Source organism: Drosophila navojoa, chromosome 2, assembly GCF_054131105.1.
Source record: "Drosophila navojoa isolate 15081-1374.11 chromosome 2, UAZ_NAV_1.0, whole genome shotgun sequence".
In the NCBI taxonomy this organism is placed as follows: domain Eukaryota; kingdom Metazoa; phylum Arthropoda; class Insecta; order Diptera; family Drosophilidae; genus Drosophila; species Drosophila navojoa.
In genome coordinates, this window is record NC_142890.1 from 9,899,662 (window position 1) to 9,926,157 (window position 26,496).

At 42.1% G+C, this 26,496-nt stretch overlaps 3 protein-coding genes across 8 annotated transcripts in view; 1 reads left to right on the forward strand and 2 right to left on the reverse strand.

Annotated features, from left to right (window-relative positions):
- The window catches only part of AstA-R2 (Allatostatin A receptor 2), a 137,712-nt gene that overhangs the window by 80,434 nt on the left and 30,782 nt on the right, over positions 1 to 26,496 (reverse strand). The gene's annotated exons all lie outside the window — the stretch shown is intronic.
- Stat92E (Signal transducer and transcription activator Stat92E) overlaps positions 1 to 26,496 on the reverse strand; it is a 148,778-nt gene that overhangs the window by 71,961 nt on the left and 50,321 nt on the right. The gene's annotated exons all lie outside the window — the stretch shown is intronic.
- The window catches only part of htt (huntingtin), a 45,106-nt gene continuing 18,726 nt past the window's right edge, over positions 117 to 26,496 (forward strand). For 4 of the 5 annotated variants that reach the window (XM_018103993.3, XM_089256590.1, XM_089256591.1 and 1 more), the window contains exons 1-15: positions 118 to 332; positions 1,176 to 1,433; positions 1,495 to 1,711; positions 2,065 to 2,194; positions 5,612 to 6,351; positions 6,795 to 7,428; positions 12,048 to 12,377; positions 12,433 to 13,370; positions 14,846 to 15,643; positions 16,919 to 17,494; positions 17,578 to 17,761; positions 21,706 to 22,040; positions 22,443 to 23,006; positions 23,225 to 23,382; positions 23,937 to 24,567. In XM_018103993.3, coding sequence (XP_017959482.2) covers positions 265 to 332; positions 1,176 to 1,433; positions 1,495 to 1,711; positions 2,065 to 2,194; positions 5,612 to 6,351; positions 6,795 to 7,428; positions 12,048 to 12,377; positions 12,433 to 13,370; positions 14,846 to 15,643; positions 16,919 to 17,494; positions 17,578 to 17,761; positions 21,706 to 22,040; positions 22,443 to 23,006; positions 23,225 to 23,382; positions 23,937 to 24,567 — 6,561 coding nt within the window. In that variant the 5' untranslated portion in view covers positions 118 to 264. Of the gene's footprint in view, positions 333 to 1,175; positions 1,434 to 1,494; positions 1,712 to 2,064; positions 2,195 to 5,611; positions 6,352 to 6,794; positions 7,429 to 12,047; positions 12,378 to 12,432; positions 13,371 to 14,845; positions 15,644 to 16,918; positions 17,495 to 17,577; positions 17,762 to 21,705; positions 22,041 to 22,442; positions 23,007 to 23,224; positions 23,383 to 23,936; positions 24,568 to 26,496 lie in introns of all 5 variants that reach the window. The other variant, XM_089256593.1, reaches the window with a different exon arrangement.

The window sequence follows — 26,496 nt, forward strand, 5'->3', positions numbered from 1 at the left end:
AACTTGAAACACAAATTTCAAATTTGAATTCGCGCTCAATGTCTTTGCTTTCGTTATACAGCACTTTTTCTTTTTCAGCAAGTTGGCAGCGCCGCGCTTTAGTGCTGCCCAGCGCATCGAGTGAACATATGTTCGCTGTGCTCTCAGCGGCAAGAAGAAGCATCAAAACAAAGAAAATATTGAAAATAAGTATCAATTTCACTCTAGCAAATAAACAAAATGTGATAAATGTGTAATTAACTAGAGCACTATTAACGCCACACAATGGACAAGTCCAGCGCTTACGAGAAATTCACTAGCCATGTGGACCAGCTGCGTAACACGGAATGCAGGTGAGCGTTTGTTTGTGTTTGTGTTGGCTGCCCCGACTTTTTCGCTGCGCTGGGGCTGCAACAGACCGGCAACAGTTTGTTATTGCGCAAAAGACCAAAGCAGGCTAAAAATTGTAATGCAATTATGCATTTGGCGTCTTGCATGGCCTTATTGATCAAACAACCAGAATGCGAAGGGCTTTAGTAGCCTAACAACGGGCTGCTCGGCTCATTGCACATCATTGCTGTGACTTCATCAAATGCCTATACGCCCAGGTTGATTACAGTGGGCACTGCAAAAACATTGTTCGAAGATTGTTGACACTGGAATCTAGAATGACAATGTCAATGCAAGAAATTATGCTGGATATTCCAAATATTTACATAAAATTAAATATTAAATTAAATTTTAGGAAAATACGTATACGTATAAATAAACACCTGTTAAATTTTCGGAAGCGGTCTATATAAAAATATATTTAATTAATTTTTATTATTATTATTTATTTTATTTTTTTAATATTTTTTTTTTTCTGCCTGTCTCGAAGAAAATTAACTATTCGCTTGTTGAGTCATATGATAAATAACTTTATACCGGTCATCGGAACGCTCCGTATCTTTGCTTACAAATAGAATATAATTCAGTTAAAATTTTTTATTAAATTTCATAAAAACAAATTTGCATATTGAGCAAATAGTTACTGATATATTGGCCATCATTTGAAGTATGTTAAGTCACTTTATGCACCATGCTCAAAGTAGACACCTGTCTCGAAAGAGTCTTCCTTATCCCACTTCGTTATGCCAACCATGCAAACTTATTATCCGCTTGATTAACTGGAATATATTCTTCTATCGTTGCAGCCAAAAGCAGAAGATTGCCTGCTTTCAGCAAATTGCTGAATGCATTATGTCAAAGGCTTTGGCCAGCCACATCAATTATGCCGCACACTGTGGCACGGCCACCAATGTGTTGTTGCTATTTTGTGAGGATTTCGACTCGGTGGTGCGCATGAGCGCCGAGGAGAATCTGAACAAAATCTTTCGAGCTCTGGAGAAGACGAGAGTCAGTCGCATACTGATGGACTTATATGGTGAGATCAAGCGGAACGGTAATCAACGGTAAGTGAAGCATAGTGCACCATAACCTTCATGGTTAATCAAATCCTTACACGTTTTCCAGATCGCTACGCATTTGCCTAAATTTGTTTTCGTACTACGCGCCGCAAATCAAGGAGAAACACATCAAATGGTACGCTGTGCGGCTGCTGCAATGCATATCCGTCATGTCGCAGCGCAAGGAGACGCTGCTGCAGGAGACGCTCTCTGATTTTGTCAAGAACTTTGGACGCTACGTGCAGCAGGGCCTCAACGATAGCGAGACGTGTAAACTCTTTGAGGTAATGCAGCTCAAAAATTTGGTCGAATTATTGAATATTATTTATTAAAAATATTTTATAATAAGTATAAGTATATATATATATATATATATATATATATATATATATATATAGTATATTATCATATTACTAGTAAAAATATCCTGTATATATAAACTTTTAATTTATATTTAGCTGAATTCTAAATTCTGCTGTAAAACTTAAGTTAAATGCAAGTTAAAGCTAGATTGTCTAAGTTGAGATGCATCTGTGTATCAAGAGCTTCCGGAGGCCTGTCCGATTGGTTTAGACGTGACTGGCTGTATGTTGATTTGTTGATTCGCATCTCATTCTCTGAATTTCTTTGATTGCAGACATTCCTTGGCAACATCAGCTCGGATTGCGCAGTGAAGCGTCGTTGCTCGGCACAAAATTGCATCAGTTTGATTGAGCATGCGCGCAATAGAAGTCTCATGGCCAGGCATGGACTAAGCAAAGTGATTGGTAAGCCAACAAATGCCGGATATGAAATGTGCACGTGCACATCAATATAAACACATATATGCCACGACTATATCTCAATCATTACAATGCTAAACTACCAAATGCGTCAATTGTTAATGCAGCCGTCGGCTGTGGCATTTATTTGTTTGAATTGCGTTTTATTTCGATTTTCATTTGATAGTTTTTTTTTTTTTTTTGTAAGCTAATCCGTGATATTCATGTATTTATTTTTTTTTTTTTTGTGTCTGTTTTTGTTATTGCTTACCATTTGACGCGTTTACCAAATGCAAGCAGGAAAAAGTTGCATTAGTTTCATCAATAATGAAAACTGTGTTTAAAAAGCGTGTAAGGGCTTTAACGCACCAAATGCCAAGTGCCATGTATAAAAAAAATAAAATAGCATCAAAAGCCATGCATGCATGCATATATGTAGGTGGAGGTGTATGCATGTGGAATATGTGTGTTTGTGTGAAATATTTTTTAATATTCTAAAAAGCCACAAATCCATTGAAAATACCATTGCAAAATATTCAACCCAGTGCATTGTGGACGATGCTTTCGTTTGGATTTGGGTTGGGTTGGCCCGGGCTTTAGGTGTGGGTGCTGCCATTGAGTACTATACAAACTAACTGTAAATGCAATCACAGTCAGTCATAGAATTTTCCATGGCGTTTATTTGTCTGTCTGCTGTACGAGAGTATATTGTATATATATATATATATATGTGTGTGTGTGTGTGTGTGCAACTGCCACTACTAAAACTAAAATGCCAGTTGATATAAATTATATTTCTATATTGCCGTTGCTTACCTTTTGTGTGCGCTGTCCAGCCAAGTATCCACAGTCCTGCCCAACTATATGTAATGCATATATATTGATATTTTTACGAATTTGCTGCGATTTCAGACAACGGAAACGAGGCAGTTTTTATTTAGCCATTTGCTGGCTGGCAACTGCAGCAATAACTGCACTAACAACAAAAATCATACGAAATGCACTGTAAAAAGTTCTAAAAAAAAAAAAAAAATACAATAATAAAAGAAATAGAAAAAGGAAGAGGCAAAAATCAGTTTGGCATTTTTGCAACACAAATCATTTTTTATTGAATTTTCATGAACACTTTATTGGCAAAAGGTAAATGGACAACAGATTTTAGATATGTGTACCGTACGATACGCGCTGTAATTTCAGGTGCTTGCATTTCAGCCGAAATTGTTGTAAAACTAGATTCAATTAAACCCGCACAATTTGTTTGTGTTTACCATTTATTTATGCATTTCAGTGACCCGAAATAAAAAACATAAATTTGAAATTTGTGTGCTTACGGTCGGAGGACACAAGCTATGCGTCTAAGGCCAACTGAATATGCAATGCCAACTCTTTGGCTGCGTCCACATTGCGCTTTTCAGCTTTTTAGTTGTTTACCTTCAAATCAACTCCTTCAAATCCTGGCCTCTGTGGCTAAAGCTGCAGCTCTGGCTATGTCAACTGCAAGCCACTGCCTGGCAAGTGCATGCCACAATAGCTGGCGACAACAGCAGTAACAACAGCAACAATGAGAACATCAACAACAACTACTCAGTGCACAGTCTGCCGCCTCTTTTTATGGCAGCCATCAGTGAAGCACTTGCAACACTATGACGTCCTGCGCCTCTCCCTCGACACTCGCCAGGCCACAGTCTTGTGTCTTGAGCCTTGGCATGCCCCAACAAACATTCAGTAAGAGTAAGGTCCTTAACGCTGTTGCTCCTGCTCTCCCTCTCTCTCACTCTCTCTCTCTCTCTCTGCTCCCGCTGCTGCTTCTCTGACTGCTGTTTGTCTGTCTGTTTGTTTGAGGCTGTAAGGCAAGCAAAATGAAATTTATGCACTTGGACACTTCCCTGTAATAATTCATGCGAAATTGAATCAGATATTCATTCCTGTGCAGCTTTAAAAGGATAATCAACTTTATAAGCAGCCAGCAAACAACGGCAGCATCAAATTTATGCAGACAGCAGTTGTCGCGCTGCCTCCTTGCAAAACAAAAATGACCGAATAAGTCGCAGTGAATAAGTTGACCAAGTTAACAAGTTACCCAATTACCAACAATTGCTTTTCTGAATACTCATAATTTCAAATGGAGTTTCAGAACTACAAAAGTTGTCTGACTTTGTTCTTTGTTTATGGCTATTTAGATAGATCTCAATCATATCATACTTGACCTTCTCTCTCTCTGTCTCTCTACTTGAAAGAGTATGTCTGAATTGGACAGCTCTACGATGAAATTCCACCAAAACCAAAGCCAATATTGTTATTTATTTAAATATACATTAGGCCTACATAAATTGTGCTTCATTTCCATTCATTCCGCTTCCTACAAAAATACTTTCAGAGCAGTAAAGGCACATTTAACACTTTACAGTCCTCATTTATGCTCTGCTCTGTGGCGCCTTATATAATTCATGACATCCATTGTCGAAATTGTCGCACAGTTGGAAATGTGGCAGCTCTTAAATGAGTGGCATGTAGCCAGGGAGTTGAGGTACGTAGGCAGGCAAGCAGGCAGCTTTTTCAGAAGTGCCACTCAATCAAGTCAAGGATATTTCAGAAGTCAATTGATAAAAATGTGACACGAAGAACTTTGCCGTGCATTGGCGCATTTCATATTAATTTAAAAGATTAAACACCACGAGTTTTCTCAGCCATTAATTGAGTGCATTAAACGTGCCTCCGGCAGCTGAGCTCTGAATCTTGGCATTCGCAAAGTTTTTCTTTTTTTTTGCGGCTTATGGGCGCAATTAATTGATACATATGGAGCGTAGGCAACAAGTTCCTGCTGCTAGCCGAAAGTCAATTGGAGAGGGTCATATAAAAGTTGCTCCGGCATGGCGAAAAGTGTTTTTCAATTTTGTGGCAAGCCCAAAGGAAAACGGCAAACTAATTGAGTAACAAAGTTGCAACATGGCATTTTGTGATTGGTGGCGTATACGTAATAAAAAGAGAAAGAGAGAAATAACTGAAGCAAACAAACACACAGCGCAGCCTATTTGCGCGTATGTGTGAGCGTGTGTGACTGTGTGCGTGTATGTGTGCCGGCACAAAGTCTATAAATACAAGATGAAAACTTTTCAATGAGATAAATTTAATTGGTGGCAATTTGTGCGCAGCATGTGAGGTGAAGAGAGCGAAAAAGTTGCCAAAGAAATATGAACTGCAATTGGCTAAAGCTCTGTGCGAGCTCATGTGCGCCAGTGTGTGTGTGTGTGTGAGAGAGTCTGTGTGTGTGTGCTGCAAAGTTTCAGTTTGCGTTTTTAATTTGTGGCAACATCAGCCATAAGTTGTGCGCACCAACAAAAGACATTAACTAAAAGTTGTCTATGGAAGAGTATCCTGATCAAATGAACTAAGCACCTGTTCTCCTTTTCTTTTCCTTACCAGAAATGCTGCTAATGGATCAACAGACGAGTTGCGTGCTGGGCGCCTTGGGTTTCCTGCGTCTGCTGTTGCCGCAGCTGATACGCGGCTACGCTGCTGATTGCCCGGACGATGGCGACTCCTTGGCGGCTGCTGGACCGCAGCAGCAGCAGCAGCAGCAGCAACACGCTGCCGCGTCCGATTGCCGGCAAATTATTGAAATTTATGATTATTGTTTGCACCTGCTGAGCACGCAGCACACAACGAATCACGCCATCATAAATGCCGCACTCGAGGTCATCAATGGCATACTCCAGGCACTGCACGATGCTCCAGGAGCTGCCATACAGGCGGCGGGGCAGGGGCCAGCTGGTGCCGGTGCCGGTGCCGGTGCCGGTGGACTGGCGCAAAGTTTGCGCCAACTGCTGTGCAATCAACAACTGGAGCACAATGAGTATTTGCGGCGAAGGAAATCATTAAAAAATCAAATATTCCAATTGAGAAATTACGAAGTGGGCACAAGCCAGTGGGAGGAGGGGCCCGGCGGGGCAATGCCAATGCAAATGCAAATGGCAAAGAATTCAAATGCCAAACTGCAGCAGCAAAAGTGTCAACAGCAGCAGCAACAACAACAGCAGCAGCAGCAGCAACATCAACTGCAGATTGGCATGAGCTCGCTGCAAGTCGTGGGAATTAATGCCATGGCTGATGATGCTGACACCGAGAAAGATGCTGCTGCGAGTTCCGCTGCTGATGAAGGTAAAGTAAATAAAGCTGAGTCTAGATGAGCGTGTGTCTGGCTGTCTGTGTGTGTGTGTGTGCAGTCATGTACGACTGTCACATGCTGACAGAGTGACATCTGGACGGAGCGACTGACAGACAGAGAGACAGTTAGACAAGCAAACAGATAGACCGCACCGAAATCAAGAAAATTGAGCAATGCCACTGTCACAGTCAACCACCCACCCACCCACACGCACACATACACATACACACACACATACAGAGTCCCGCCCACACAATGCACATATGAAAATTATTGGTGCATGCTTTTAGGCGGCGGTGCATGCAAAATGAGGTCAAAGCGAAATTTGCATACACCGCCAGTAACAACAACAACAATAACAACAACGAGTTACTACACGAATTGTAAAACTAGAGCTCTAAACCCAATGCGCATTCGTTCCTCTCTTTCCCAGCTGCAAAGAAAGCATCGCGACAACACATTAGAAATGCAGCACGAAGCATAAGCGAATGCGTGGCGAGCAGCGCATCCGATGAGGACGAACAACAGCCAGCTGGAGATAATGATGATGTTAACGCAAATGCTAATGCTGGTACTACTGCTGCGGATGATGATGATGATGATGGCGATGGTGATGGCGACGATGACATGGAGCTGCTAAGTGCCGCTGCGGACGATGAGTACGAGGGCTTCACAACGCTGTCACAACTAAATGAAACACAACCAACTGTGGCAGATGCATTGAAAATGCCAAATATCACAGCTTCTGATGCAGCAGGAGCAGCAGGAGATGTGCATGTTGCCTCCATGGCTAAACCTCAGGCCGTGCAGCATCAGTCATCGATGCAGAATTTACTTGCCAGCGATGACAGATCCCAGCATTTGAGTGACATCGACAATGAATCCTTCAACAGCATCGATTTCGATGCGGAAATAACAATTGCTGGCATCAGAGAGCAACAGACAGATGCAACAGCAACAGCAACAACAATATCAACTACTGCAACAACAGGAACAAACGAGTCAGCGGAGCCAATGCCAGATGCAACAACAATTGGCACATTCTTCAACAATTTGTTGTCCCATTCAAATGCAGGTGAGTCGTTCATGCCAATCCATAACTATATTGTGCTCTGATACCACTTAAATCAATGAATTGTTTGATGGGGTATATTGAATATATTTAGATACTGTTGCAGACATGGAAAGTTTATCAAATGCTATAAAATGACCACGACTATAAAAGAGTATACATAACCCATTCTAGTCTACTTTTCAATTGCAAATGTCAAATCAAAGATATATTTCACGTAATATCTGAACGTGGTGGCCAGACAAATATTTCATTATGGTACTTGAAATTACAGCTGACGGGTGCTTGGAAAATAGTTTTCATTTGATGTTATTGGATTTCGCGGTCTGTCGTTTTTTGTTTTCCATTGCACCACATTTATTTACAATATTTGTGCATGGCAATCAAATTATTTGCATAATTGTTCTAGAGAATGGGCACAAAGCGAATAGGAGAAAAAGAGAGAGAGAGAGAGAAGAGAGAGACACAGAGAGCAGGAGAAATAGATATTGAGGCCCTGGGAGCCAGACAACACGTTGGCAACGAAATTTGCATGCTGCCTTTTGCCAATTGCACTTGCAATTTAATGAAGCGTAATTGTTGTTGTTCACTATGCTGCATGGTCTCTGTGGAATCAACAGCAACAACAACGCACACACACACACACACAACCAAAACCAACAATAGCAGGGAGCACAACTAAATTAAATTAGGCAACGCTCGAACGAATCATGGCAGCGCAGGGCTCGCATAGACCAGGATGCTACGCAGAGAGGGATACTAGAGTGGCGAGGCACGGCAAAGCAAGGCAAGGCACAAGTTGCATGCATCATTTGTCGCTTCAGTGGCTGTGCGTCGCTTTCCACTTTTTGTTGCTTTCGAGTCTCGTCTGTTGACATGACAACAACAAGAGCAGCAGCAGCAGCAGCAGTAACAGCAACACAACAACAATATGAACATCAACAGCAAAGTCAATAGCATTAGCAAACAATATTTGCCATTTGAAAATTGAATTCATTTTGATTGAGAAAAACGTCGACGTTGTTCAAACTTAGAAACATTCAATAAATGCGTTCAGCTTTCCGCTAATGTACATTTACTAGAGTGCGTGAATGTGCATATGTGTGTGCGTGTGCTTGTGTGTGTGCCTCAAGGTAGGCAGCAAAAGATATTGCCATGAGCCCAAAAAAATGTGTAACATGAGAATGGAATAAAAAGAGAGCAACTGCAAACAAGCATGTCCTGCTATATGTGTGTGTGTGTGTGTGTGTGTGAGTTAATAAGCAGTGAAAATGCTGCTCACGCAGCCGGAAGCAGTAATTAACTGAATGAGTTGTGTGGGCGTGCGAAAGAGTCAGCCATACATTATGTACGACGTGCAAAAGAGAGAGCGCATTATCTGGGCTACAAGAGAAAAGAAGAAAAACATAGAAATGCAAAAAGAAAGCTTAAGCAACTACTTGACGTAAATGTTGGGCTTAAATTCGTCGTCTCATCCACGAACTGAATGTCTCTCTATCTGTCAGTCTGCATGTCTGCCGGTCTGCCGGTCTGTCCGTCTGTCTGTTAGTCCGTGTGTGGGCTGCGGATTAAGCTTGAAACATGGCAACGCATTTACCGCGAACAATCCCATGCGACGACCAGGCTCAACCTTCTGCAACACCCTGCATCCAAGCGCCTCCTGCCCCGCATGCTTCTTTTGGATGCGCGAATGCTGCTGCCACTTGGCCAAAGCATCACACTGCAAGTTGGCAACAAAGTGGTTAAGACAAATGGGTTACGTGATAAAATGCGGTTACTCAAATTGCATGTATGCAAGCTTACATCTTGTGTGTGTGTGTGTGTGTTTGTTTATTTGTGGGTGTTTTAGTTTATTTAGCATTGCCAGCCAGCCAGCCAGCCAGCCAACCAGGATAGTCGGCTAGGCCATAGGATCTGACGTTCATTTAGCTGCTTTTGCAATCGATGTTGTTATTGTTGTTGCGCTCACTGCTGTTGCCTTTTTGTTGTGCACTTATGCGATATCAGCCTTTTTACGCTGCTCGCCCGCCCACTCCCCCACCCTTAGCCAGCGCTGCTGCTGCTAGTTATTGTTGTTGACTTTTTCTAGATATACATATTTATATATACAAATATATATATATATGTATATACGTATACATATGTATGTGTATCAGCAGCCGCCAATCTTCATCCGCAGCCAAAGAGCGTCACCAAATCCAGCAATTTGTATGCTCTTACAGTAAGTTGGTTTATATGAATATAAAATTTAATTCGTGCAAAACTTTATATAATATATATTATATGTTTATATAAAATATTATTTTTGCTTAAGATTCTGTTCTCAGTTGCGAAACAAAAAAGCTTTTACTTAACTTTTTATTGCAGCTAAAATTTTTAAAATATTTTATTTATATTCTCACTCTATATTTATCTTTTTCTTTCATACAAAATAATTATTATTATTATAATTTTTTTATATTATTTTTTTACACAAGAGCATTCAAGCTTCATTGTATTTCGCGTTTCTCCCCTTTGCTTTCATAAACAATTTATGTATTTTTTGTTGTTGTTGTGTTGTTGCTGTTGTTGTTTTTAGTTAGTTTGCATATGCTGTTGTGGGGTAGTAGGCGAGTCTTTTGGCTGGTTATGTGTCACCCATAAAGTGGCAGCCCGCATTTCCCCCACATTTCTGCAAACAGCTCCACTTCTTGTTCTTGCGCGTTTTCCGTTCGTGACTGCCGCGTTTCCTACGCGGCTTTCGCTATCCTTTGGCATTTTTTCTTCATCCTGGCTGGGCTTTACCCCCTTACGGTTTTTTGCTGGAGCATGCATACTCATATGAACGAACGCCCGCTAGTTTTATTTGCCATTTTGCCGTTGTTGTTGTTATTTTTAACGTGATTTTAAATAACAAAACTGCGAAAAAAGTTGCTAGGGCTGCCGCTGTTTTATAACGGTTTCAATTTGTGGCACTCAACTTTCTGGCGAATGAAGAAGATGCACCACTGACGCAACTTACGGCTTAAGTAAAACTATTAAAGCATAAAATGCATCGAGCAATCCAGCTAAATTACATATACATACATGCATTTCTCTGCTTGGGGGCATCCCATAAAAAGTGATGGCAACTCAAGTGCCTCGAATTTGGTTAGCTTTACGATTCCACTAATTGAACGTAAAAATTTCAATGATTTCTCTGATTTAACTCTCGTTTAACTGCGCATTTCAGCTTACCCTAGATTTTCGTTGTTATTGTTTCTTTTTTCCTAGTTCTAAGCTAAAATGCTAAAAACTCTTTTTTGAATTTATACAGACATTAACTCTTAATGTTTAGCATCCACTTTAGTTTATGGCTTGTTCTTCTCTAGAGCTCAAAGCTGAATCAAGGCTTAAGTGATATTAATGAGAAAACTTATAATAAAAGAAATGGTAATGAAAGCAGTTTATATGATCTTTTGCTGTTGAGCTCTTCTAACCGACTTTACCTATTTTTAATATTATATACTTCTACGTCTTTTATTCTATTTGTATTATTAATCTATAATACATATATTTATATCCGCTTGCTTAATTCTATAGTCATCAGTCATTTCCTTGTTCATAATAAACTACGTATTAGCTGCAGCTGCATCTTGAACGGATGTTTTTCTCTTTTCCTATTTGGAAGTGTTGTTCTAATTTTAACAGCGCTTGCATGCGGTTGTAACATCCATTAGACGATACAACAACAATAAAAATGGCTACAGGAATTCCAGCTAGCAGATACAGCAGCTAAATAAAAACAATTTTTTAAGCCAACTTAAGTGCGGTTGCGGTCAATGGTGGCAGCACTTGGTCGATCTCTACCTCCCCGCCCCACTCTCTTTCTCTCTCACTCTTTCTTAATATATATTCTCTCCCACTATTCTTTCACTTAACGTATATATACTATAAAATTTGAGTTTTCAATTAATTTCCAATAGCTGCAGCTAGGGGTAGGAATGTATAGAGAGGCAGTAGAAAAAGTGAGAAAGAGAGAGGTAGAGAAAGATACTAAGTATGCTCTTACTGGACATGAACGACTAGTTGATGCGCCGTGAAGCGAACTTTATAAGATTAAGGTTTTCTATACTGATGTTATATATTGATGTTATATATTGATGTTATATATTGATGTTATATATTACCTTGTTGAGTTGGATTAAAAGAGATCAATTTGATAAGGCATTTATTAGATTAGACATAAGGGGTATTAGCATCGACAAAAGCGAATAGTTTTGTAGCCTTCAGAGTGACCAAGTTGGGCGGTTGGGCGGTTGGAGGTTTCCGTTTTTATTGCCGTCTCGTGTTTAGAAAGTTTGCAAACATTTTCCGTTTTGTTGCATTCTTAAGAGCCCCAATAGCCAAGACGGCCGCGACAGACAAATGTGCCTGGTAATTGGCTACAAGTTCTGGGTACGAGCGAGTGAAGCTTAAGATGAAGTTGAAGCTAGCTAGGTTGAGGATGAGGCTGGGGCTGGGGCTGGGGCTGGGGTAGAGGTAAGCGACAGTGTGGTAAACCACAATTAGCCTGAGCCAACGTCGGGCCTGGCATTAGTGTCAGGGCAAGTTATCTGGAAAAAGTTTGGACTGCTCAACTGAGTTGGTTTTTTGTCTTGCAGCGTCGGAGTCGGTCAGTAAGCTCTTTCGTCAATCAAGCGGCCCCAAATCCACGCCGGCCAAGCTGGCGCCAACCACTGATAAATCGGATGCTGCATCGACGGCGTCGCTAACGCTCTCGTTGAGCTCGTTAGCCAGCAGCAGTGCGGCCGGGCCGCAGGAGCGTCAGCCTTCAATAACAGAGACGCCCACGCCGGTGGAGGAGACTACAGGCTCGGGCAGTGGCTCGTATACGGCATCCACGGCGCTGCTGATGGATGCACCGGCTACTGGAGCAGCGGCAACTGAAGGAGATGCTGAAGTGGAACCGCAGCTACGTCGGACACCCAACGGTAAGCCATCTGCTGTCCATGTGCAGCAGACTAATTAGATTCTTTATTCCGGCAGCTAATCCCTTTCTGGCGGAGAGCTCACCGTTGAAGCAAACGGTATCGGGTCATGCTCTAATCAGCGTGAGAATTGGCAGCATTCTGGAGCAATCCCTGGTGTACTACACAGCTCGCCTGCTGGCTGCACGTTTCCTGCTAAGCGGCCAGGCCTCAGGTCTGCAGCCGGACACAGTAAGCCGTGTGTCCATCAAGAGTCTATCGCTGGCAGTGATTGCGCAATGTGTGCGACTGGCGCCACGCGTCCTCCAGTTGTCGCTGGAGATCAGCGAGCAGGAGCTGCAGCTGCTCGCCCAAATTAGCGCTAATAGCACGCAGGTTTCCAGTCCGCAGAGCAGCAACGAGTCACAGCGCAGCACGGAGCCGTGCCAATCAATGACGGGATCACTGCTGGATCCAGTCGCGGACACCGAGGAGAATCTGCTGCTGCTGGAAATCAAGGATGACCATTTTGGTCCCAGCACCTGCCCTGCGTATCTGCAGCAATCGCCGACCCTGAGTCGCAGTGCTGATGCCACGCTGTTGCAGTCGCAGCTGGAGAAGAGGCGACAGTCGAATGCGCAGCAGCTGAATGCGCCCGAAAGTCATCTCTCCAGATCAGAGATCATTGGCACTTCGTATCGCGTCACAGTTGCGGCTGAGGATGCGCCGCCCTTGGCCCTGCCGCCGGTGCCGCCCAAGCGCACCAAATCCATGCGCAGCCGCGCCAGCTACACGGCCACAGCCCCAGCCACGCCTACACGTGCGACCACGCCCACAACAAGCGGCGGTGGTCAAGCGCTGGCCGACGTGCTGCTCTTCCACGGACACTCAGATCCCATGCTGCGTGGCGGCGTACAGCAAATAGTGGGCAGCTTTGTGCAGGCGAGCGGCGCCGGGCGCAGCTTGCAGCTGCAGCCTGGACTGGGCCTGGCGCACTTGCTGGCCATTTTGTTGAAGGTAAGCGGGGTTTCCAGGCATGTTGACAACAATGGTGTTCTTTGATACCTTGGTGATTGTATGTGGGTGGAGTGAGTGGCTTATCTGGCGTGACTTAATGTGGCAAACGATGCTCCACATGCAGTTATCTATTCATATATGCTCGTATCTCTGCCCAGGCAACTTACACCTGCGCCGGCAAGCTTATGCATAACGCATACGCCGCGTTGTTTGTCCTACCGTTGGCTTTTCGCCCACTCTCTCACTCTGTCGCACTCTCTTTTGCACATTCTATAAATATGCACCTCCACCTTTTCGCTGCACGTGCTTTTTTTTCTCTCACCGTTAAACCAACAAGCTAACATATTTTAACACATGCAGGCGAGCACACAAATACACACACACACACACATGCAGGCACACATAAAAAGACACAGACACGTGTCCATATCAATGGCGGTTGGTGTATGCTTTTGAATATTTTGCAGTGCCCTGCAGTACGGTGCTGCAGTAGCTGCTGCAGTTGCAGCTAAGCCGGCGGCATTTTGTGCCGGGCTGTTTTTCATTTCGAAATAAGAAAGAAAATTCTTATCGCTTTAGCAATGTGCAAGTGCAAATGCCCCTAAGGCTAACAGCGCATCCGTTGCCAAAGCCCAACACCAACACACACACACACACTTACACATAGACACACACACTTACACATAGACACACACGCAGGCAAATGGAGAATGTGCGCATAACTTGCACATTGATTTCTCTCTTGAGAATTGTTAGGTACACATACTACTATGTTCTGTGGCCAGTCCAAGCCAGGCCGAGGCAGTGCAGGGCAGGACAGGATTGACTTGTGCTATTCTGGGGGGACGTTCGCTCCTCTTATTGAATTCAATAATTTAGTGGCCAGCCCGAAAATTTAAATTGCAGTCGGCGCGCCCAAAAGCGCAATTTGATTATGCAATGTTGTTATGCAACGAGTTGCAAAGCGGCGCGAACGTGCCAGCTGAAAATCACATTAGATGCCTCTCGCTGCAAATTCTAATGCCAGCAAATCCGTCTCAATGGCACTAGCCAAACACACACACACGCACATATACAGTTAGATGTGTATAAATATATATAGTATGCAGAGTGAGATCTTCCCTAGAGCAGGGCAACTATGATAACAATAGCCCTTTGGCTAGGAAGAGCTTGTTAAGATTCGTTAAAAATGCACACACTCAGTAGACACACACACACACTCACACACACACACACACAGATGTGCTTGGGCAAAACTTTTTGCTTGTGCAAACAATAAAACACAAATTCGCTTAGCAGCGCTAGCTGAGAGCCAGAGCCGAAACGTCTGAGCTCAGCTCGGTCTGTTCTTGAGGCCATCTATGTAGAAATTTGGCCAAAAAAAAAAAAAAAAATGAAAGAATGAAAGCAAGAAGAAGACGAAAAAAGCGAAGAAAATAAACTGAAAAGTTTTTTCTGCTTTTGCACATTTGCAGGGCTTTGAGGACGAGATACACACAGTGGTCATACAAGCGTTGAATGCATTCGATAAGATATTTCCGCATGTGGTGTCCAAATATTTGACAGGGCCGCCATGTCATTATCATGCTCATCAGAAGCGACAGCAGTTGCAGCAGCCAAGTGGACAACAAAAGGGTCCCGGCCAGGCCCAAACATTTGGCCAACAAACTTTTCCAAAGAATCTGGATAATGCCTTAAGCAGTCAGCAGCAGGAGCAGCAGCAGCAGCAGCAGCACCACCACCACCACCAGCAGGAGCAGGAGCAGGAGCAGGAGCAGCAACAATGGCACTCTAACGATGACAACTCGAGGGCAGATGAGACCAGGATGTGTGCCAGGTCGTCAGCCACTGATAATGATGAGCTGCTAGCTGCTCTTTTGAATGATTTTCAATTGCAATCGAAACGCTTGCAGCAGCAGCAGCAGCAGCAGCAACACTCTAGCAACAACAACAACAGCATTGCCCAATATAATGAGCCTGGCCCCTGCTGTGTGTTTGCCATTTCACCGAAATTGCTCTTGAACAAACTTCGATTGTGTCGTCACAATAAATACTGGTTGGTCCAGAATAAATATGCCGAAGTTATTTCCAATTTAAATTACGTACTGCTACGCTCTTACTACGCAAATTTCGATTGTGCCTTTGACAACAACAACAACAACAGTAACGGCAATGATATGGATGTGGAGTCGAAAAATCATTGTGCAACCTCCACCGTTGGCTGTAACTGGAAAATGGATGCTAGCAGCAAGGACATTGTCTGCACTTATGAGGTAAGCAGCTAAATCGCCTTATTACAACCAGAACAACAACGACAATAAACAAAAAATCTGAGTCTCAAGTATATCTCTTTGGTCTGGCCAGCAGCTGTTTGGCTTGTTTATTGTGTAGATTATTATTTTATTTTGTTTTTTTTTTTTTTTTTTGGTTCCGCACTCCTGGCAAATGCCTTCAAAAGCAATTGAAGTGAGCCCAAACGCCCCCAGTTCCCTGCGCCCCAGCCAGGCGTGGGCCACATCCTCTTATTGAACTTTTGTGCATTGAAGTGTGGCTCTTTGTGCATCTCTGCAGACTGCCCCCAATACGATCCGATCCGGCTGACAGTTTGTTTTGCTTTTAGACTATCTCAGAGCGTATTTATATACACATGCAGGCAGGCACACATGCACACACATGCATGTATACAAATACATATACTCCGTATTTGTTGATTTATTATTTTGAGAAAGCCAAGCAATTTGCTAAATGGTAAAAAGGGACGTACTCCGTACGTGTACACAGACTTGAAGACTTAGCAAACAATTGTACGCCGTGCGGCGGTGCGCATACATACATACATACATACGTGTGTGTGTTGCCAGCGATAAAAGAGGAAATGACACTTCGCCGGGGGAACGAAAAGCCTTTGATTGAATATCGCAGCGCCAAGAAATTAAAATAAATGAAATTGAAACTTAATAAAATTCAGAACTGAATATATGTATATAGTAAGTATAATTTAATAACCCAATTTAATTGCCAACAACAATTTAGTCAGAAATGCAATTTATAAACTGCAAAAGCAGAGCTCATTTACAGTTAGGCATCGAAACCTGCTGACGTCCGAAATTAGCAATATAAAACCGGATAAATTAATTATACCAGTGCGGTATAAATGTTGTCATTTGCATATGCATTTCATGCTCAAAATGATAAATATAAATTTGCAACAAATATTGCTAAATTCTTAGGTTACATATGATATTACACAGCTTAGCGTAGGGCCAAGTTTTTGGGGAACATATTCGAGTACATTTTCCATCATGAACCTTTATTTTTTGTTGGTGTAGGCAAACAGATTCGCTGTTAGTGGCTGGCCGTATGAAAAGTTGAAAGTTGAAAGAGTTGTTGCCCGGATGCAACCACAAAATTCAACAGCAGCAGGTGGAAAACGTGGGCGTGGGTGTGGGTGTTGTTGTAACGGGAAACGGCAATATGAAAACTTGGCTCTGGTTTTTGATTTACAAGCTGCAGTCAACTAACTTGGAAACGCTTTTCGATCCCTACAGGCTCAATTCCTGGACGAACTTATGCAGCTGCTGGGCGACGATGATGCCCGTGTGAGGGAGCAGGCCGCCCACAGTCTGTGCCGCTTTATAATGCAAACAGCGCGCCAACAGGAGCTAACAACAACACCAGGAACAGCAATACGAATCGAGGAAGGCAACATGAATGCTGAAACTCAACAAACTAATTTCAATTTGCTTTGGGATTTTTTCGACTATCGCATATTTGGCAGCATGTCCGTGACGTTGCGTAATTTATTCCGGGCTAGCTCAGCGATTGCCTCGCCAATGGCAGCCCTGGATGCCGGAGAGCATGGTCACGGGCCGTATGCTGCCGCCGCAGAAGCTGTTGTTGGTGTTGGCGGCGGCGGTGGCGGTGGCGGCACCACGATTGGTTTGGGCGGCTCTGCCGGTGGTGCAGCCGCTGCGGCGTCGGCCTACTTTGATGGCAGTTACGGTGACGGCCATGTTTTTGCCTTTGGATTTCAACGTCAAATTGCGCAAGAGGAAAAAGTTTTGGCCAAAGTTTTGTATCGCATGACAAATAAATTGATGACGCTCAATGATAAAAATTTGCAGGTAAATATTTGTGTGAGCTCGTGTGACTGCCAGCCAACCCGATTGAAATCCAACAACATTTCTGCTCTCAATCCATTCGACAGTTTGGCATAATTAACGCGCTGCGGCTGCTGCTAAAGCACTTCAATTTTGTGGACTATCAACAGGCCTGGACGGAATTTAATTTTATTGAAATTTGCATGAGCTACGCGTATTACAACAGTGCAACAGCTGGCGACTTGAATTGCCAGAACGATTTGATTGATGTGATGGCCAAATTAATAGCAGGTAAGTGCCACAGCCACAGCCATAGCCTTAAATTCGAAAATGTCTTCAAATACGATATTCAATTTTGTATCCTCCTCGAGCCCAGCCTCAATTAAAGTCCAACAGATAAATCAATATATTAAAATATTTAAATCTCATTGGTAAATAGATATGTAGTCACAAATATGTATATAAACACACACATTAAATACATATGTAGATAGACAAATAAATATAATGTATATAAATAGATAGATAAAATATTATTGTAGATCTTCATAGATATTTTCAGTAAATTTTTAAATGTCGCATCAGCATTTGAGTCATTAAATTTGTAAGCATTTACAACACGCAATAATAGAGTATTGTAATTTTAATCTTTACTTATTTATTCACATCCGTTCATTAAACCGTTTGGACCACTTCGAACCACTAAATAGTGAAAATAATAATAATAAAAAATTGAATGCATTGAAAATTTGTTTTTAATTGTATTGCATTGCAGCAAATGCCAAAGAAATAATCATATAAATCATTTTAATTAATTGTTTGTCATTAAATGAATTTACATAAATATTTTTATGCTATCCGTGGTACTTGGCGGTGCTATATTCCAATGCTTATATATGTATATATAATTTTTTCTTTAATTCTTCTGATTTTTTTGCATCATTTTAATTGTAATTTTAATGAAGCAAACGCACAAATTAGCATAAATATTTTTAATTTTCTATAGGCATAATAATTCAATTTGTGTTCAATTTATTTATTTTTTCCCTCATTATAAATGACCAAAGTTGTAAAAAAATTGTTATTGTTAACATGGCTAGACTAGGCTATATATATACTAATATCAGAGATGAGAGACATTTCAATGCACTTTAACATAAAATTTGATTGTTTAAATAAGTATATATATTTATATATTTTTGGGATTGCTTAATCAAGCAATCGCATGTAGGTACTCTGATTATTCCACTAAAATATCTTTAATTTAAACACAAATTCATATCGAATTACAATTAACCAAAATTATGTACACTTTAAGCTAGATTAATAGGTTTTTCTCTTACTATTTAACATATGGATTTATTATTCGATCAATTTGATATGCGAATTGGCAAACCGAGCCCTCAAAGCTCTTAATAGTTTCACATTTAAATATTTGACATCAGCTTGGTAGCGTGTAATTAAATAATTTTCAACAGAGCCATTAGTGGAGTGCTCTCGCTCCACAGCCTCCAGCCAAATGTGCCAACAACAATTAAAAGCGGAAACAACAACAACAATAACAACAATGACAACCGATACGATTTGCAAGCTAATAAACATTTTAATTCAATTTACCAAATTGCATAAACCAGAAAACCAAACTTCAACTTAATTTCATTAATGGCTTTTTATATGGCGCCCACGCATAGCCACGCCCCTTGTCAAACTGTTTTCGCTGTCAGCGGCGAGGTTCGAGTTTTATATTCCATAATGATTTTTATTTATTTTTATTTTTTTGTTTACCCTGAACCCATTGAAAATGTGAAATTAGGGTATAATAGTTATTTTTAAACGTTTTGTAACAGGCGGAAGTAGGAGGCGTGGCAAACCGCTCAGCTGAGGTCCTGTCCATACTCTCTATTCGTATGTGTGAGAGCGTCGATCTTAGAACCTATAAGAGCTAGAGAAATTGAAATTTTTTTGATAGATCTGTTTATAGCATCCGTAGATGAAACTTGTTTTAAAAAATCGATATCTATTGCTGTTTTAGTATTATCAATTAATAATCTTATTAAATATTCATTTTACTTATGCAGTAATGTCGAAGATTTCAGGGTATCTCATAGTCGAGCAGTTTTGACTAGAATTTTCTTACTTATTTCTATTTTTTTGTTGCTCATTTTTATTTTTTTTTCTCTTTTTTTTTGGTCGTTTGTCAGCCGCGTATTTGCAATGCGCTAATGTAATCCACCATAATCAAAAAGTAATTAAATTATTAATAAACCATTAAATGTAAAATAGTTTTCGTTCGACTCGCACCATGTAGCGAGTGCTCCATGCTTAGCTGACCCTTTCGTGCGTTTCGTGCTCACCGCAGCCAATGCAATTTGCATTTGTGCATTTTTGCATAGGCAAATAATTTAATTTTTAAGCCGTGAGCGCTTTCGCACCTCCAACTATGGCCCAGCCATGTAATATATAAATATTTATGCACATACGCTTGGGTGTGCGTGTGTGCAGACTTTATCTGAGCATCGATTTCAAAACAAAATCGCCAAATGCTTTACGGATTTTTAGTGAGTGTTTTGTGATAAGCTTTGACAGTATGCAAATCATATTGTTGACATGTGTCTCAAAATGGAGAACGCACGACGCTGACATACCCTAAGAAAGCGTTTAGTTGTTAAGTAAAGATACTAGAAATATATTTAAAATGTATTTAATGAGACTCAATTGTGCTGCTTGGAGTTAATTCTACAGCGATAACTTTAAATGTGTTTACTATAATTAGTTTTTAAAAAGTTTGTTCTTTCTTTTAACAAGTTAGGATTGTCTTGAATTATACAGCAAATCTACATCTCATGTTTATAGAGCTTATCAAGCATGTTTTAAGAGCTAATATCCTTTTATTGATAACTATGCAAATCCTAGCTGAGGCATATGTTTTAAAGCTTTACAACTTAAAGAGCCAACAGCCAATGGGCGATATCTTCCCCCCGCAGTTCGCACAGTCATTTTATTTATGCGCAAATTGTAATACGACGCATTATGAGTGGAATTAATGCAGTCGTTTTCAGTGCGGCGCGAGCTCATTTGTGAAATGTTCAATTAAAATGAGAATATGCTGGATTGGTTGTCTATAAATGCCGGACTGATAGCACAAGTGTATATCAAATTGACAGCGACTGACGGCATGCGTTCTGCGTCCGCGGCAGGACTCCGTTGAGCTGAGCCGTGCTCGGCTGTCTCCTGGCATTAATAAAAATAATATTACGCATACGCACAGTGCGGCAGTGGTGCATAATAAGTATGCATTTATTTATTGTTCAGCAGCGCTTTACCTCCCTCCCTCAAGCTTTCCGTCTCTCTCTCCCGCTCGCTCTTTAACTTTTGTAATAGTTTAAATATTTTAAAGTCAAGTTGGAAATTCGTTGTTGGAAAATTCTTGTGTTGCTTGCGCAATCGAACTATTGTTCTTTACTCGACGCCCGCATAAATATAAATAAATATAAATTAGCTGCAGAATGTTGGCATCGTCTCATTATGTGGAATTTTCAATTAATTAGTAAATGTACTGCAAACTTCGGAGCCTGCCCTTGGCTCTGCCACGGCCACGGCTTCACCTGAGCTGTCTGGCACCACATTGTCGCCGCTCGACGGTCTGCTGCTGCTGCTGCTGCTGTTGTTGTATTTAATGGCTCCCCGAACACTTAATTTTTATAAATATTTATGCGAATACAATTTAATTTATTTGTGCAAAAAGAGAGAACGAAGAAAAAACACAAATATAATAATAATAATAATAATAAAAGTATGCCCCCATTTTCCTTTTAGTATTTGCTAGCGTTGCAATATTGACACATAAATTGAAATGCACCTACACACTCACACTCACACACACCCTCACACGCACACACACACACACACACACACACATTTATATATATTAAATGATTGCATATAAATCATGGCGTATTTTGAGGCCTTTTCCGCTTGTTGCATATGCCATGTTTGCTTTAATTTAACATTATTTGTTTGCCTTCGATATTTGTATAGTTGTCTCTCTCTCTCCCCCTCTCCCCCCTCTCCCTCATTAAATGGATTTTTAATTTACCGCGCTGCAATTGCTCGCTGTTCGTACATTTTAAAGTATCTGTTCAACATTTAAACACAATTGGTTGGCTTAATTTGTCATTAATATGCTGCGAATACTTACCCACACCCGCGCACACTTTTCGCTCTTCCCGTTGCAGGCGGCATGTTGAGCACGGGCGAGGCGCCACCCGCTGGCCAGCTGGAATTTCTGCTGCGTCACTGCGTCAAGCTGCTCAACATTTACTATCATCTGGTGGGCAATCAGCGACCAGTGCAGCCGAGCGGCAGCAGCAGCAGCGGCAGCAGCAGCAGTGCAGGAGGCGGAGGCAGCACCACCGGCAAGCCACCCAAGGCGGGCAAGAGCGAGCTCTTCTCGCTGAGCAGCGGTGGCAGAGAGTCGCAGGCGACGCTGCAGGCGATGGGTTACTTTGCCAGCGATTACGTTTACATGAAACTTTACAACATTTTAAGAGGTGCTAATGACAGCTACAAGGTAAGTCAAAGCCTCAGGTGAAGACAGCGGGCGCACTCTCCGGCTCTCTGGGGGCGTGGCGCCATTAAGTTGCGGCAAATGGCAAAAGTTCTTGGGGCACGTGCACCGAGATTTACCAATTCCTGCAGTCTGCTCTGCGCGACTCCAATTGCACGCTGCACGTACAACGCAATGCGCCGTTTTATATGCAACACTTTTGGGGCAATGCCGCTGCCGCGGCAATGAGTTGTAAAAAATGAAATGCTGGCAACGTACTCGACTCTTGACTTCAACTTTTTGACTCGCCTTGCCACTCGCCGCGACTGGCATTAGGGCGTGGCCAATAAAAAGCCAAGGCTTTTAGCAGCTTGGCTCCCGGACTAACCCACTCTGAGCCGTCTCTCTCTGTCTCTTTGCTTGCAGATAACTATAAATCAGGATGCTGGCGGCTTATTAATTTGCCTGCTGAAGAGTTGCCTCAACGCGCTCAGCTTCTGCCTGGAGGCATCAATGCCACCGACGCTGCCTGCAACGGCAGCGGCAACATCAACGGCAACGGCAACGGCAAATGCCCCGGCTCTGAAATTAATTGAAGAAATACTACAGTATTTGACCAGGCTCATAAATTATGCGCCCGGCGAGTGTGTTGGCTGTCTGCGGCAACTGTTGAAATATTTATTTGGCCAAAATTATGCAAGCCAAGTGCAGCGGCTGCCCCACGGATACCATGCCACATTTGTGCGTCCGTACTTTGTGGCCAAGCACGATGCCAGCGGCGCATCCACATTGTTGCCACCAGCCGCCGTAGGCTCGACAGCGACAGCAACAGCAACAACAGGAGCTACAGCAACAATGCAACAACTAACTGCAACACAGGCAACACTGGGCTCCCTATTCATGCGGGGCATGCAGCCGGATACGCCGCCAGCGGCTGAATGCGTCCGGCTTATAAAGCTGTTCGAGCCGCTGGTCATCTACTGTTTGACGGTGAGTGGCGGATTGCTAATTAATTTTAGTAGTTGCCAATTTGTTTGATTAAAAATGCGCCGACACAAAAGCCACCTGCTACAGGTGCATGCAGCACGCATCGCACTCTCTCTCTGTCTCACTCTCTCTCTCTGTGTGTGTGTGGCATGCATTCATATTTTATTTATGGCAAACATTTGCATTGCACTTGTATTCAATGCATTTCCTCTCGCCCACAGCTCTTCATGAAGTCCAATGCGCTCATACAGGCGCCCATATTGAAGTTGCTATCGCAGCTGCTGGACCTGAATGTTACCTACAGCATTTTAGACTCAAAGAGCGTTATTTTTGAGCAAATACTAAACAGTTTGGACCTAATTGAAAATGGCATCGACAGGTGAGTGCGCTTTGATAGCCACACGGTGTGTATTTTATTACGCAGCGCTCAAATTAGAAATTCAAATTATGTGATTGCTGCCCTGGAAGCGATGTAAATTATTATATTGAAGTTGCTGCAAATTAAATTATTTATAGTAGAAAATTGAATTTTGTGAATTTTGTGATTTAATGTGTCATAATATATTAGGAAAGGTTATGTTCCGGTTAAGTTTGCTGTTTGGGCAAGGGTTGGAGTTGAAGTTGTAATTCAGAATTCAAAGCTGGCCTCAAGTTAATGAGGTTTTCAGTATAGTATTTTACCAATTATATTCTACCCAATTATAGCTACTCTGAGTAAGCTTTAACCCGGAATATACATATATTTGAATGTCTAATAAATACCGTAATGCCTAAGCAAGTATTTGGATTGAATTCTACAGATACAGAAGATATTGATGTGTCATTAATGTAATTTCCCAGTCTATATATATCTTGATCTATCCCTAATACCCCATCAAATCCCTAGCAAATTTCTTAAATTTAATTTTGCTTTATTTGACCTCTCCTCTGCAGAAATGCCGGCATTATAGTGCCTGTTATGCTAAAGTTCCTCATGCAGTTGACCCACAAGAGCGACCGACCGCTGATAACCATACCGAAGATCATAAGCGTAACCAACAATCTGTTGGCCAATGGAGCGGTGCGGGATGTGGCGCTGTTGGCGCTGAAAACGCTCAGTTACGAATTGTTCTTTATGCACAGCCCCCTCGATGAGGCGCTGCTGGAGGACGAGCAACAGCAACAGCAACAGCAGCGAGGCAGCTGCCAGAGTCCATTAACGGCGGTCGCTACGCAGGACACAAAGGAGGCGCTGTTGGCGCAACGGCGCGAGCTGGACACACAGAAGGAAGTTGTGCTGGGCATGTTGGAGAAGTTTGTTGATGCGCGAGTTGTGCAACAATTGCTGGCGCTGTTGCTGCTGTACGAGCGGAGCTTGCAACAGCTGGACGCGCCGAAATATCTAAGCGCACAGGATGCGAACGTCCTTTATGGCCTGCTCTGTCGCTCGCTGGCCACCGGACAGTTGCGCCTGCACACATTCGTCGATCTGCGGCTGTTGGAGAGCTGTTTTCGCAACAATGGCAACTATGTGCTGGCTGACAGCAAGGAATTTCTGCAACTGCTGCAGCTCTTCATCGAACAGGTGAGCACAATGCCAGAAAGTTCACAGGCGGCCAGTAAATGAATTCCAAATGAACGAACGCTTAAAGTCCTGCGGTCACGGCACTTCTTTCACTCATAAATATGCGACCATCTAATGTCCACCTAAGCACTTGCAACTCGCAAATCTCTTCAAATATTGATGGGACACAACACGAAGTTGTATTGAAATGCATTTGTGTCAGCCGTTCATTGTTTAATAACGTCTCCCCCACACACTCTGCTAACGGCATGCACTAAGTGATATTATCTTTCATCGCAGGCATTTGAAATGACAATTACAAAATATGCTGCTTGCCGCACATACCAATGGCTTCCTTCGATTCATATTGCCTGCAGCTGCCAATTTCTAGCACTGCTGTCAATTACTCAAGTATGCACTTTGGGACAGAGCAGGCAGCCAACTAAATTGAATAATTGACATGCATTGCCAAATTACGTAAATTTCTAATGCATTCTTGACGCGTCTCAGATTATCAACTTAAAGTTGTCAGCCTTTAAGCCGATTAAAATTTGTAATCATAATAATGTCAAGCACTGTCATGAATTCCACATATTCTCTAGCATTGCTGAATCGCGCATCAGTCATATATGACGTCTGTAATACGCATTAAAGATCAAGTTACTCGAACAAAATCAGCTTTGAAGTGATTTGTGTTTAATAAGTCGGATTATTGATTTAAGTAGGGGAAGGCAGAGGTAGAAGAGAGCTTACCGAAGAATAAATACTCTGGTATTAAAATTAGTAAAGATTAAATTCTATGATGAACATATAGTGGAGCAGCCTCAGCTTTATATTTAATAAGTTTGAAAGATAATATAAATAAATAAGCTCTAGTGAACTTTAAGTTGGTAGCACTTATAGGTTATAAATTCATCCAGGGAGACATAAAAATTATAGATTGATTCGACAAGCTGTCCTATGTGTTATATATAAATATTTTAAATATAATAATATATAACAGATTATACTTTTAAAAACCTGTAGATGCTTACATATATTGCTCTAAGATTATATATAAATCTATACTCTTTCGCCTCTCTTAGTTCAACATATTCAAGTACCTTATTATGAGAGCAACATAGATATTCAAGAAACTTGATATAGAGTGAAAAGTACAGTGAATATTATTATTTCAGGCATCACAATGGATGTGTCCGTATGAAAGTCAGCTAATATTATCGCATAGCGATTTGTATATCAATTTAATTGTCAGCTGGCTTAGAACTTTGCTGTGCTGCTCTGTGCTTATTTCAGCTGTTTGCCACACGGCGTTGCACGTAAAGTAGGCAATGCAAATGGTTCATTTAACACTCGTGCATCAGTTGGCCTCGTGTGGCCTGTGGCTGCCTGGACGGGAGCTGTGTGGGAGGGTGTGGCAACACTGTTGGCTGGTTGTTGGTGTGTGGGTTCATCAGCGATTTGTCATTTCCCCTTCCTCCTTTCACCTGTCCGGCAATGCGCCTGCTTATTTGCATTTACATGCACACGAATGCACTTTGTTGCTCTTGCGGCATATATATATACATATACACATATAAATATATACGTATATATGTGTGTGTACTTGTTTTTTTGCCTCTGGTGTTGCATGTGGCGCCGTAGTTAATGTGGCACATGTCGTATACGTGACATTTTTAATACCTACGCTTCAACGCCGCACATTTTCAACTATTAATGCGCATTTAAGCTACACATGCATTAACTGTCGCCCTGCCAAGACCTGCCAGACCAGACCCAGACCCGTCTCCTGCCCTTGGCCATAGCTGAGTTGCGCCTGAGGCAGAAGCAGGAGCAGGAGCCAGCCAGTGCCAGAGCCAGTGCCAGAGCCTGTTGTGCTGCTCGCAACTTAATTACATAGCAAATGCACTTGTGTGTCAATGTGTGTGTGTGTTTGTGTTTGTGAGTACG